At 44.5% G+C, this 14,886-nt stretch overlaps 1 protein-coding gene across 6 annotated transcripts in view; it reads left to right on the forward strand.

The window, feature by feature from the left end:
* Nucleotides 1–13,740, forward strand: part of PCNX2 (pecanex homolog 2) — a 153,428-nt gene extending 139,688 nt beyond the window's left edge. For 2 of the 6 annotated variants that reach the window (XM_021391448.1, XM_021391450.1), the window contains exons 30-34: nucleotides 1,732–1,962; nucleotides 2,311–2,585; nucleotides 3,680–3,858; nucleotides 8,202–8,650; nucleotides 10,680–12,365. In XM_021391448.1, the coding sequence (XP_021247123.1) occupies nucleotides 1,732–1,962; nucleotides 2,311–2,585; nucleotides 3,680–3,858; nucleotides 8,202–8,650; nucleotides 10,680–10,853 (1,308 nt within the window). In that variant the 3' untranslated portion in view covers nucleotides 10,854–12,365. The other 4 variants (XR_002436787.1, XR_002436788.1, XM_021391449.1 and 1 more) reach the window with 4 other exon arrangements.

Consider the following 14,886-nt stretch of genomic DNA (forward strand, 5'->3'; position numbering starts at 1 on the left):
CTTTTCCAACCTACCTAATTCTATGATTCTACGATATTATCCCTCCGTAGCCCCTAGCTGCCCATTGGAGACTATTTGTATTGCTTACCCGTGCCTTTTTAGTTAAAACAAAGCTGATGGTCATGCCATGTTTCACTTGTGGAGGTACCGTAATGATGGTTTCTAGCTTGAAAAGAAATGTGATAAATTGATCAGTAAAATAAAAAAAATCAATAAATTGATTAAGCTAATTTCATCATTAATGTATCGGTCTTTTTGTGATGGGCAATACCCGAGTAACACTTCCAAATGTTGTTGGAAGTAACTGCAGAGGAGTGGTGGTTTGAAGGGTTGGTGTCACAGCTGCATGTTTGATTATGTTGTGCTATTTCTACCCCCATTCTGTTTCCACTTGCAAAAATCTGGCACACCTCCATTGAAATCACTCCCGTTGCTTCAGGTCAACTCTCGTATAGCTTGGAATTGATTTTATTCTTTCTCTGGTGTATTATTTAGTCTCGTACACTTTACTAGTGCATGGTATTTATAATTGTTCTGAATGTAACTGAAATGGAACTGCTGTGAAGCAGCCTAAGAGAATTGGACAAAATAATTTTGTGACTGTAGTCACTGGAAGTGTAACAGCTAAAGAAGTAATATGATATTGTGGTATCTGTTGATGTCAGTGATTTTGTTGTAGTTTTACATGTATGAAAAAAACAAACACCGTGGAATGTCCCAGGTAACATTTATCTCCCTCCAGCTTACCCAGGAGCTCTGTCTCCTGTGTTTTCCCACTTTGTAACATGACAGTGGACAAGCTCTCATTCTCTCTTTGTCCACTGGAGGTGTGAGATCAGAACAGGTTACACTAGAATAAAAATTGTACCTTTCTATATTATTGTTAATTGTTCTACCTCAAACACATGCTGTGTCAAATGGCAGTCATGTGGGAGCAGGGAGTAGCATTCATAGAATCGCAGCATCCTCAGAGTTGAAAGGGACCTCTAAAGGCCATCTAGTCCAGCTCCCCTGCAATGAACAGGGACATGCACAGCTAGGTGAGGTTGTCCAAGGCGTGATCAAGCCTCACCTTGAAAGTCTCCAAAGACAGGGTAACCACCACATCTCTTGGCAACGTGTTCCAGTGCCTCATCACCATCACTGTAAAAGACTTTTTCCTTATATCTAACCTAAATCTACCCTCTTTAAGCTTGAAACCATTTTCCCTTGTTTTGTCACAACAGACCCTGCTAAGGAGTCTGTCCCCTTCTGTCCTGGGGCTCCCATTTAGATACTGAGAGTTTGCTATCAGGTCATCTTGGAGCACTCCAGCAGGTCTGTGTGTCTCCTGTACTGAGGACTCCACATCTGGATGCAGTGCTCCAGGTGAGGTCTCACCAATGCAGAGTAGAGGGGCAGGATCACCTCCCTCTCCCTGCTGGCCATGCTTCTTCTGATGCAGCCCAGGATACCATTGGCTTTCTGGCCTGTGAGGGCATGTTGCTGGCTCATGTGCAGCTTCTCATCCACCAGTACCCCCAGGTCTTTTTTGGCAGGGCTGTGCTCAATCCTTTCATTCCCCAGCTTGTTTTGGTAATGGATATTGCCTCGATCCAGGTGCAAGACCTTGGAGCCATTGGCACTGTCCAGAAAAACAAACAACCAACCCAGGGTTTTGTTTATTTCTAATAGTTTTTATATTTTCATAAAGAGACCTGACCTTTTGAGTACTTCTTCTTGTACTACCAGGACCAGTTCACCTGCCCGGATGAGTATGAGGACCCAGCAGTATTGTATGAAGCAATCCAATCTTTTGAAGAAAAGGTCGTGATCTGCCATGAAGGGGACCCAGCCTGGCGCAGTGCTGTCCTCTCCAACAGAGAAGAGCTGCTGACCCTGAGGCACGTGGTAGATGAAGGAGCGGATGAATATAAAGTTATCATGCTCCACAAAAGCTACTTGAGCTTCAAGGTTATAAAGGTATGTGAACCATCTTTCTAATACTGCAGTAACCTAGAGCTGTAGTTACAAATATCATTTCTGAGTAATCTGGCCCAAAGGAGGAGATTGATCATAGCTGTCAGAGAAGGAATTAGAGGCCAGAGGGAGAGCTCTGTTCATTTCGCTTTTATTTTGCACCCTTATATTTGTTCATCACAAATAACATCCCAGGCTTATCCAGGAAGTAGTTGCTCATGAGGTTTATAAAACCTGTTGGTACAAAGATATGACATGCTTGCACACTGCTACTACTGTTCTACAGAGATCACATAGTTCTGTATCTTAAATGTTTTCACGTGGCCCGCACTGTTCTTTACCTAACCGTAGGTCAACAAGGAGTGTGTCAGAGGACTGTGGGCTGGGCAGCAGCAGGAGCTGATTTTCTTGCGCAATCGTAACCCGGAGAGAGGAAGCATCCAGAACAATAAACAGGTCTTGCGGAACTTAATTAATTCTTCATGTGACCAGCCACTGGGATATCCAATGTACGTTTCCCCTTTAACCACCTCGTACCTTGGGACACACAACCAACTGAGGAACATCTGGGGGGGACCAGTCAGTTTGGACAACATTAAAAAGTGGTTCAGATCCAAATGGTTAAGGTAGGTGTTAAATTTTGGTCTTGCAGATAGACACCCTCTAGTCTTATTTCTGCTGTATTTTTCTGTTAAGAGAGTAATTGGATATTGTTATCTATGAGAAAAACATTAACTGCACGCAACTCAGAATGTAATAAAATAGCCCTACAGATATGGCTGAAAGCAAATTCATTAACTTATTCTTGCCTTTGCAGCAAAATTTTCTATATGTTTGTCAAGATTTGTTATGAAACCACTTAGCACTACAAACATTTCGCTTTTTCAGGGAAGTTTTACTGTTTATGCCCCATAAACAAAGGTATTTTACCTGTGCAGGCTGGTGCAGGGAGCCTGCTTTGGCAGGGGGGTTGGGCTCGATGATCTCTAGAGGTGCCTTCCAACCCCTACAGTTCTGTGATTCTGCATGATTCTGTGTATATTTTCTGTAACTCAGTGACATGTCAGAACGTGAGGAAATGCTTTGGTGGGTTATGATGGGTTATGCTCCACAGCATTGGCAATATAGATGATCGTCTCCACATCATTGCTTGTGTCCAAAGCACATCTGAAAATGTACTTACAAACCACCCAAACTGACTGATTTCCCCTAGGTTTGCATTGCAAGTACGATACCTTCTGTTTCTCATTCATATGTGAACTTTTCCTACAGTAACAGGGCTATGTGTCTCATTCCCTCTGCTGTGGCTGAGAAACAGAGGACAGCTTTGTGGGAGCCAGTTTGCATGCTAAGGCCTATGCTAAAATAATAAGATTAAGTCTAGTGGCTTAATATAATAGTTTCCCGGCATGCAGGTCACTCCCACTGAGCTACCCCCAGCTCTTCTTTATGACTTGGTGGCCCCATGCAAAAGCTGATCTTTAGGCATCAGTGTAACCGTGCTCCTAGTCTCCAAAGATGGATAACGATTTTGGTTTGTATCATATACAGTTTTGTCCCAGCTAAGCTTAGCATGCCATCATCTTTGTCATCTCATAAAATGCTGAAAAACTCATGGCTGTATGAGAAATTGTAGTTACACATTGTGAGGATACCTAACATTGGTGGCACAAGTTCTCTGTGCGTATAGACTGACTTATGTGTTTGTTCTGGCAAACAGGATGCGTAAGGACTGCCATGCAGCTCACCATGACAGAGGCAACGTTGAAGAAGCGGATACTGGAGGAGGGTCTGGCAGCAACTCCACAGGTAACTCAAGCCAGAGCAGCAGCTCGCAGCACACCAGAGATGGAACCCCTCAGCTGCAGCCTTCATCGCAAGAGGCCCACCAGCGTGCAGGTATTTGCACACTTTACTTGTCTTTTTCTGTAGTTTTCTCACGAGAGGCCACGTGAGCAGATGCTTTCAGGGCAACCTTTGGCTTTCCTAATGACCAAGCATGTGTAGGAGATGTCTTCCTGATATTGTACTAGGTATTTACTGCAAGAGCATAAAGCAGATGTGTTTCATGTGGCACACCAGAGATTTCACTGTCAGACTACTTCGTGTCTAATTTTTGGACTGGGAGATAGTGCCCACAAAGGCAGGATGAGAAATTCAGACAGAGGGAGTCCACGTGTGATGCCCGTTCACTTTGCGCAGTAAGCCTGTGCTTATTGTCTATTGGAAGCACCAGAACTGAAAAGTATGCAAAAATCTGAATTATCTTAGAAGGAGCATGACAGTTTATTGTCGGAATTAGTCTGGCTGTTCATCAGTGCATGTGGAGAATAAACAAATAGCAAATAACTTAGTATGCCAATAGCGCAGTTATCAGGAGAAAATTAAATGTTGCCAATCATTCTGTCAGTTAACAGCTGAACCCTTTTCATATTAAATTATGGATTCAAAAGTGCTTCAGATGTGTTCACACGGTGGAACTGCTGGCTTTCGCATCGGGAATACCCATTAAGTTTGCCGGTTGGGTCACTGGGAGACCCTCCCTAAGGGATGAGGATTTGCTGAAAGGTCAAATTAATTGACTTTGCATTACAAGTGGTGGTATTACTGTGTCAGTTAAGGCAGAGAACTAGAGGGGTCTAGCACCTGTTTGTTTCTTGTTAAATCATTTTGACCCATCATTAAAAATAATGGACAGGACCAGAGAAAATCTTGCTGTGAATATGAGTCGTGTCATAAGGATAAAATAAGTCCTGCTTTTAATTAAGTCTAGCTTTAGAGTAATCCCCGTGTGCATACTTATAACTTGACACTGCAGTAATCAGAATGGCAAACTTAATTGTAAAATAACGATCCCGAGCATGCCATGCAATAATGAAAATTAATTGTGAATTGTTTAAAAGGATGTATTGGGTATCTAGAAAACCACTGTCAAGAGCGGTCACATGTAATTAAGAAAAGCTACCTGGCTTTCAGGTAAGATGAAGAAATCCACAACAAATGCAAGGAAATGGAAAACAGCAAATGTAAACCAGAATTCAGTCCTGAGAGCCTGTGAGAGGAAAAGAACACGAGAAAGAGAATTTTCTGGCTAGCACCATTAGGAAGAGTAAAAATAAAGCCAGTTTGATGCTGTTTCTTTTTTAAGAACATTAGAAACAAAAGAAATTGTAACAGCAGTCTTGAGTTGTCAATATACAGAAAGGCAAAGTTGTCAATAATGTAGAAATGAGAAAAGAATGCGTCTGTTTTGTGTTCAAGAAAACGCAGGTGACCTGTGGTCTGATCGTGAAATAGTTCCTTGCATCCTCCCAGCTACAAAGAACATTAAAGAGCAGCTATCAAAGCCATGTGCTTAATTGAGCAAATCCAAATAGCTCTCATTCAAGATGGTTTTTAAAAGAGCCGGTCAAGAAGCCAGCTCTGTCTGATCTTCAGTAAGGCAGGACCGTAAGGCAACACCAGAGCACTAGGAGCAAACTTACACTATGTCAGAGCTTAATAAAGAACGAGCAGGACAATGTGATCAGCACAGGTCTGTCAGTCTGACCGTGCGTCAGGGCACTGGTGGCCTCCCATGCGCAATCCTGGTGCCCTGATTTAAGAACATTTATCATTTGGAAGGAGATTTAAAAAAAAAAAAAAGAGAGATCAAAAATCTGGGAGATGTCCTGTAGGGGAAGATTAAGAGCTTTCCAACAATTTATCTTGCAAAAGATGCTTTGATAATAGTCTGCCAGTACTTACCTGGGCAACAGCAGGTGACCAAAGACAGCCGGTTGTTGCAGACCGTAGCAGGTACAACAAAGCTGAACAAATTCTAACTTGAAGTACTCATTTTTTAGCAGTGGGAGTAAATAGAGTAACAAGTGGCTACAGGTTAAGATTCTCCATGACTGCAAGTGTTGGGTGCATTTCTGAAAAATAATGGTAACTAACAATGCCCTACAGTAGTTAGTTCCAGGAAGGTCTTCTGCCCACGTTACATAGCACGGCAGCGATCTCTTCTAGTCTCATAACGTATGAATTGAGTGCATTTAATGCTTTCGTATTTCATATTTCATTTTGCAGCCTGGTGCCATTGAGTCTGCAAAATGCATCTGAAACCCTGTATAAAAGTGTGACAAAAACGGGGAGCATTGGGAATGTGTGGGGTTCTGCTCCAAAGCATCCTTATTTCATGATGCGGTTTGTGGAACAGCCTTTGTTTCCTAATTGCTTTCAGGGACAGAGTTATTTTTGTGTAGATACGGGTGGTCCCCTGTCCAGTGCTCTAACCACTGCACTTGGGATGAGCACTGAATGCTTTTGGACAGCGGTCAGCTTGGAAGCAAAAATCACAAGCAGATGTTTGGCCACGTGAGCCTGTGCTCAAACACACGCACCGCAGCCCCTCTGTTCCAATCTGTGCTTTTTGTTTAAAAAGGTAGCTTGGTAAAATGACCATCAGATGTAGAAACCACAGCACTTGCTCAAGAAAACCCCTGATCCTTAAGAGCCTGCAGCTCACAGCTGGTGTCCGCCTGTTGGTCACAGCCGGAGCGCAGAGATGTGGGCAGAACTGCAGCGAGAGCCACGTGCATCTGCCCCGCTGCTCACAGGGATCATGGGGCTTTCATTGCCAGGGATGCCGCTCCGCATGTCATCTTCAGAAATTATCTTTTATTGCTCTAACAGTAGAAATAATGACACGTTGTAAATGGGATGGAAAAGTGGCCGGTGCTTGCCAAACCACCAAGGTTGTAGACCAGCTGAATGGCTGCGGGGAGGTTATGGCCAAGCTCTGCCATCTGACTCTGTGCCAACGTGCCTCAATCCTCTTTGCTTCAGCATCTGAAAAACTGGGCTAATGATCCCAGCCTTGGAAGGCAGACCTGTGGGTGTAAAATGGCTATAGAGTGTAAATAGCTTGGGTATGGAATTCTGCACCACTGGAATCCCTCAGTTCAGCAATCGTAGTTCACTGAGTGTGAGATGTATGCTGCTTTGTGCTGCAGCATTTCAGTATCTGAAGGGATTCCAGTGCTTCCCTCGCCTCCGTAATTCTGGTATTGAGTATTACCACCAACCTGGAAACGCCTGCCAGACTTGTTTCTGCCTAGGTGGGTCTCAACAGGTTTTCTGCCTTTAGTCCTATACCCCACAGCTATAGCTAGAAAATCCAAACACCGGCTCGTGTTTGTGTCGGGAGTTTCCTGGAAAGGAAAAGCCAGGCAGGCCCTCACGTGACTGGGTGCTGGCTGCCTAAGGCTGGGCTGGTTTGTCTGCAGAAGCAACAAACTCTTTGGAGACCTGCGGTGCCAGCCTGCTGTGTGCCACAGGCAGAGCGCCTGGCTGCAGGCGGGTGCCTGCTGTGTTTTCTGGCCGATAAGCTGATTTACTTTTCATTCTGTGCCTATTTACATATGCAAGCATAAGAGATACAGAAATGTTTTGTTTGCATTACAAAAGTTGTTGATGCAAATGTTTTAAGAAGTGCGTGGAGAAGGTATACGTATAGGAAGACAGAAGTTGCACAGGCACATCAAAATAGTTTATATGCTCTATATACAACAGTGGCTGCACTGAGATGCTGCACAGGATGGGACAAGAGCTGTATGTGGGCCTTGTTTAGACCTCCGACAGACTGCCATGGGGTGCTCAGATCTTTTCAATCTGTGATATGCTGTAAATATCAATCTTGGAACTCAGCTAAACTATTAGTTTTAAAAACAGCCTTGTGGATTGAACACTGCGGTCTTCCACTTGGCTGAATCCTCAAATTCTCATTCCTTATATGGAGGAATAATTCTCTTTAATGTAGCATTGCTTTAATTCACAGTTTAATGTTTTATTTTTGCAGCTAAAAGTTATACCGAGCCATTTAAGGTGGGTAGTCAGCATCCCCTCCTTTAGCGTGGTTATCAAGGGAGAGTGGAGTCACAGCGATGCTGTGCTCAAACACTCACGGTGCAGCTTATGATGTGCATGGCAGAATTGGGCCAAGTTCCTCTCTCTTGACCCAGTGCAGAGCCACTACAGCTATCCTGACAAAAATCAGAACCACTACAGTGGAGAAAACAGAAAGGTTCCTGTGTTTGGCAACTTCTCGTGCCCGTGATTCTAGGCTTCTCCTGCTGATAAAACCCACAGTAACATGCCAACAGTAATATGTACACACAGGACACTGTCCGTAGCATGGATTTCATCAGGATGCCACTACAGGCAGCATTTAAGTACATTTGTTACTCTTTCTTTTAAAGGCAGGAGGAAACACAGGAGTCAGTCTGTCCAGGCACACACTGCCTTAAACCAAAGGCCCCCTGTTTCAAGTCACTCTGGACCAATCGCAGAAAGCCGCCAGCCTTTCATCCAGACATCTACATCTGCCCACGAAATCGCCCAAAGGCTCTCAGGCAGCCAGCTGTCGTTCCACAACTCGGCGACGTCTGTGTTTTCTCAGCCCCCAGCCGTTCCCGCTGCTGGCCAGCTGACTGTGCAGGACCGAGCTGCTGCGATGCTCAGGTCCAGTCTGGCCTCGTCCACCAGCTCCACTCTCAGCCTGCTGTTCGGCAAGAGGAGTTTTTCAAGTGCTTTGGTGATTTCTGGGCTCTCAGCTGCAGATGGAGGTAACACCAGTGACACCCAGTCGTCCAGCAGCATGAACATCGCCATGGGTCCATCTGCTAGAGCCGCAAGTCAGGCTACTCGGGTAAGGCTGAAGCCCCAGCAGCAGTACTGACCACGAGCTGCCATGCTGCTCGCCTGTCCGGTCCCCGTAACATCCTCACCACTGTTTGCTTTCTTCTTTCTCATATCCAGAAAATAGTCTTTTCTGGATTTGTTTAAATCGTTCATCACAGTGGAATTGGGACTGTATTTGTGTGTATATAAGTGATGAATTCTTTAGTAAAGGTAACTTGGCTATTAAGAACGTACCTTAAAATCCCAACTGGGGCCAAGTGCCTCTTCTTTTCACTGAGACCAGAGACTCGGTTCTGTTTCATGCAGCCCAGGTGAGAAGTACCACCATGAGCAGGCTGAGCAGTTCCTTTCCTGCTTGCTTACCCAGGTCTGAACTATTTGTACAAAAAGGAACGGCTCCCACTGAACAGTGCACTTTTTCCATTACCCTCTGTAACCTGAAATTCAATCCAGGACCTTGTTGCTGAAAGGGTTAGTCAAAGGAAGTCTGCAGGAAGTACTTCCCAAAGAAAACTAAAAGCCTTTAAGGAAACCCGCATGCTCTGTGAATCAGCATTTTCTAAGAGAAAAACAGAACACGCAAATAACTTGCAGCCTTCGTCCCAGTAGGCTTCCAGTTCAATTCCCATCTTCCCTGGAAAATTCAGGGGGCACACTAGTGTTACTGTTTCATTGTCTCTCAAAATGTGTTTATTTCACTTTGGTCGCCGTCAGCTGCTTTCCTGTATTTTGAAACGCTTACCTCTGCTACAAAGCAGTAATGTGAGAGGATGGATCAGAGATAAAGGGGGCTGCAACTAGAGGCTGAGGGACAACATAATTAAGCCCGGCTTTCACACTATCAAAATAGAAATGAAATTGGCAACAAGGGAAAATTGAGGATATGGGAAGTCCAAGCTCCTTTTCTGCTAATATTCTGAATTGTACATAAATTCCCCAATTTTCAAAGACTTCTCCAAATCCCAAGTGAAAGAAGCTCCCTAGTATGTGTATATTTTGCTCTCAACCCAAAAATGCCATGTGTGGTATAGTTCATGAGGTTTTGCCATTAACTTCAAGAGACTTGACTGAATATTACTCACCTGGGTGCAACCCTGCTTTAGCACTCTAATAATTAAACATTAGAAATGTGTCCAGCTGAACGTATCAGGTGGCAAGGCATAACACCAACTCTCAGCAATTTTGAAGGTAATTTGCAAGCATTCAGCATGCGTGCAGTGGTGAGTACCAGTAGTGGGATTTACCTCATCTACCTTTAAACCATGTAACATTTGGGTATGGATTCTCAGTAGGTCCATGCTGTGGCCTCTGTGTTCAGCAGAGAGGACAATCCAGCTCATCCTTACAGCTGGCAGGAGGAAATCTTCCCCTGCGAGACTCATCAGTCTCTGCCAAGCCCTGACAGCCTGAATGATGCACCTCGAGTGTTACATTTAGATGAGGTGAGTTCTGGCCCAAAAGTAACTGCTCAGAGTCCAGGCACCTATTTGATTGGAAGTGCTAAGGAGGAAGTATCTTACCGACACCTTAATACAGTACGGTTCTGGAAAGCTTTCATAGGGATGGAGTTCTTACAGGGGGGTGACAGGGTGCATAACATCTGCAGGCAGATAATTGCATTCCAGTTCTGTGGCAAAAGTTTCTTTGCGAGCTGGATTTAAAATTGGGTGTATTATGCAAGCCCCAGACCAACCTGATTTCACTTCTTAGAAGCTGGGCTTGCTTGAAGCAGGGGTTTGGACTGGATGACCTCCAGAAGTCCTTTTCAATCCAAAGTACTTTACAGCTCTCTGTGCTTGTACATCTGTGGTACTAAACCTCTAGCTCCACTGCTTTTCTTTCCAAATATATGCAGTACAAGTACCTGTTCACTCTTCAGAAGTCCCTTGTGAATTATGCATGTTAAGAATCCCATGCAGTCTCACAGATTGACATTCCTAAATCAGTTTTTAACTTTTTCACCCGTCGCTTCAAAAAACAGCTGAAGCGCTACTTAGATATTTCCTGACCTCATGGGCTCCTTTTTCTCTCTGCAGCAGCTCACCGAGACCTGCGATGCGACCGACGCTACAGAATCTAAACCGCGGCGAGAGCAAGGGCTGTCCCATGCCATACTCGTGAGTCAGACCCTGGAGTGCCGAAGGGCCAGCCAAGAAGACATGGCCCTGGAAGACACGGCCTCTCAGCAAAGCCTGTCTGAGGAGCAGTAAGGATGATTGGTAGCGCAAGGGTCACACGTTTCTCAAAATTCAAGACAGAGTTAAGTCAGGGAGCTGCAGGTGGGTTTATGTTCTTTCAAATTTAACACGCAACCTCCAGCCGTTTATTTTTCTAACTTTTAAGCTAGAATATGACAGGGCACGTGTTCTTCAGCTACAGGCCTTGGCATGGGTAGGGTTGGAAGATGTCCTGAAAATCATGGTGCCGCTTCATCTCAGGTTCTTGTAAATCCTAGAAACACGAACACAACCTGTGTGACGTTCCTGCCCCTGCAGAGGTGTTGGCACACTAATGGTGACAAAATAAAGCGTAACAGGTGGTGAACGAGTGAATACAATGGGAGATACTGACACAGCTTAGCGAAAAGCACACAAGACATCTTTCCTGCCATAGCTAGACAGCTGATTGCATGCAAACTAATTGGCATTTGATATATAATGTATAACAAAAGGCAATTTTGAACAGAAGCAGTGAACACGTAAAAGGACAGTACAACGTGTACTGTAGTATTAGAGATAAATCTGATCTGATTTTTTTCCCCCAACAGCAAATCTCTTTATTTTCCTCTAACACGTTATGCAGGTGGTAATTAGCAACATAGCATCACACAGACTGATATACTGCATGCAGCTATACTGAAACATTGTGTGAACGAACCTTGCTAAACACATTAACAAAAGTCCAGCGCAAGAAAGAAAGTAGCCAGTGCATGGGAAGCCTTCACAAAGCATATGGTGCACCTTATTTGCGAAGAAAGCAGCTCTGTATAAACAGCTGCTCTTAGGTAGAGTCTCATGCTCCTGTTCGGTTTACAACAGTGTTTCTCAAATTCCAGGCAACCAGCCCTCCTGGGAGACGCAAAAGGGCCCAGGAGAGTTCTCCCCGAGGACAGCAAAGTGCAAAGCAGTCTGTAATTACTGTCTGCGTTTGTATTGGGCAGGGAACAACTCGATGCCTTTAATTGGTGGACACAGCTCAGTGTCCATAAACACATGTACACAGTAATTACACAGCACTCTGATTTCCCTCCCCCAGAGAAATTGAGCTGCTGCCAGTTTAACAGTTGCATAAAGGCAGACGAAGCAAAAGGAGACTGTGCTCTCACAAAAGTTTGAGAAACACTGATTTACAGGAATGCATGACTATTTCGGAAGCCAAAAGGCTACAACAAATCCTTAATGTAATATAGAGCATAAACACACGCGCGTTCTCTCTCTTTTTTTTTTTTAATTAAAAAATTTGCAGCTATCTGTGTCTCGCTATCCCTCTTCACTGTAACTACCACAGATCGTTTCGACTTCTCCTCACGCTGATGTGCAGCCAGGCTGTGGCGTCCCAATTAACAGGGAAGATTTACCAAGAGATGCCAGCTATTGGCATTAGATAATACACTGTTGCATTCTGAGCTTCCTCGTGTGCCACACTTGAGATTACAAGTAGGAGAACCAAACAACAGCGAGTGAAAATAAAACCGTCCACGTATGCTTTGTGTGGCAGCAGTTTTCCGGTTTCCTCTTTTATTTTGATTTTTTTCCACTTTCTGCTATTTATGTAATTGAGAAACCTATTGTTTTTCTTTCACTTCAGATCTTGACAAATTCCTTATTTATAACACTCAGCCTAAGCTAGGCGACATTCTGCTCGTGTTTACAAGTGCAAAAGCAGAGTGGTAACACGTATTCCCTGAGACACGTGGCCATCAGCGTGGCTCAGCCCTGCTGCTGCCTCCTGCAGCCTCCGGGAGTGATGCAGAAGAGGAACCTGAATTCAGCTGCTCCTTTCTGACCACTTCTGGCAGGCACGACCTCTCCCACCACCCTGCTGGCAGAGTGCTTTGCGCCCATTTCACAGGACACAGAAGTTATAGTTGTAGGAGGGGGGCTCTCAATGACAGACACCGGCCCTATTTCTGCTTTAGGGGCTTTGCACTGCAGTCTGCTAGGATAAACCATCAGCACTTTGTCTTCCTAAACCCTGCTTTATGCAGAGGCAGGGTAAACTGCTGCAGAAAGTATTAAGCTTTCCCACGTTAGCGTCACTCAGGCCTGTGATTGTCAAATCTCAAACTAAAACTTGAATTAACTTCTTTCAAAAGTGACTCTATTGGTCTCAACCAACCAAAATCATTCTGTGCATCCACCTCAAGAAAACTAAACCACACTGAGAAAGAGCTGCACAAACTCATCTTACTGCTGCCTTCATTTGACACCAACGGTGACACCTTCCACCAGCACCACTTCTTCAAGAGACTCACCCATCTCCATGGCCTCTCTGCACCTTAAGAAATGGAACCACCTCGCAGTTCCTGACTGAGGTCAAGCCACCAGAGCCTGGAGGACAGGAGGCGCAAGGAGGCTCCCGCTGCATGGGGCGGCTGCCAGAACAGGCAACTCCTAACTCCTGTGTTCAGGCACAGCACACGAGCAGGACTGGGATTCAAACAGAAGGGAGTTACTTTTAGTATCCTGTCTAATACAGGTTTTATTTTCTGCTAAAGGTGTTACTGTAGCACAGTGGGTTGAAAAGCAAAAGAGAGACCATTATTAACAGTATCAAAACAATCAACCGATCAACCAAAGACGGCAGCAGAAACTCCTCCATGTTGCATTGCTGCATAACTTTGGAGATAGCAGTAGTTTTAGTAACATCAGCCTATGTGCAGTGTTTTTAGATGTGGTCCAATCCCACAGTATAATCAGACATGATGCTTAGAAATAAAATGTGCAACCAGGTACAAGGTGGTATTGGCCTTAAAAAACATGAGGTAGAGACAGACCCAGTTAATTACTCTACATCAGTATATGATGGAAGATACATTTAAGGCATCTTTCCTTGGGAGAAATCACTCTATCGACAAGAGCAGTCAGTACCTGCATTTCTTTCAAAGACACAGCAGCAGGAATGATGAGATGGAGCCCCCACCTGCTGCTCAGCTTGTCCCCCCATAATAGCATCGCTGCTGAAGGGAAACATGGCATGATTTAGTCCATGCTGCCTTGATGAGGCCCTCAACACAAGAGAGCAGGGAGGAACACGTCCAGCACGTACAGCCAGCTCCAGCAGGAGGCTGACAAGTGCATGGTGAAACAAGCACAAGTACAGCGCTTCAGCCCTTACATTGTGTGTGGGACATTCATCACCTGCCCTCATTTTTATTCTCCTAAACTCTCTTTCCACCGGTGGGCTCTTGTTCACACAACATAGTGAAAGCTGAGTGATAAACTCCTGAGGGTGAAACACGCCCAGAGCTGGCCAGAAGATGCTAGCTGCATTTTACCAAAGCCAACTGCAGGCTGCAGAACTGCTCCCAGCCTGGCCTTCAGCCCAGCTGGTTCCTACCACAGCAAGCATGTAGCAAACATTGATGGGCACGACTCACAGAAGTAACTTCATCCCAAAATACAAATGCTAGAGGTCCTGCACGTCCCTCTGTTTTGAAGTGTTTCAAAAGCTTTTATATATGTATACATACACACATGCACAAGTAAGGAACTCGAGCTGCCACTGAAAAGTCTCACCTCATTTCTGCACACAGAAAATTCTGACATTCATTGCATTTAAGACAAATGTTAGCAAAAGCACTCACCTACCACTGTGATTCTTTATCCCTTGCTAAGATGGACAGGTACTCTCAGTCTGAAACTCTGAAGTTCTTGGAGTCTCTGCAATGCTACTTGCATTTTTAAAGAGCTATTTATTAGAATAAAGCAAGAAATGTCACTTGCATTTGGTTCCAACCCAAGTGACTGCACTTCTCTTGCTGGGGAATTTAATTTAAAGATTAGCTGAATTCTATGCAGCTCATAGAAGATTAGAATTATCAGTGAAATTCTCCAGCATGTAATAAGCAGCGTCTCATCAATGCTTTTTTTTTAACTACCCAATTATCACCATTTTTAGATTGCTCCCTGGATTGGGGAGTTGGTATTTACAGCATTTCACTACTGCTTGTACAACCTTAAATCTGCAAGACAGACGTATGACTTATAATTAACTTTGCAGTAGGTCCAGTGTTAAAGATGC

The sequence above is a fragment of the Numida meleagris genome, chromosome 3 (assembly GCF_002078875.1).
Source record: "Numida meleagris isolate 19003 breed g44 Domestic line chromosome 3, NumMel1.0, whole genome shotgun sequence".
Taxonomy (NCBI): domain Eukaryota; kingdom Metazoa; phylum Chordata; class Aves; order Galliformes; family Numididae; genus Numida; species Numida meleagris.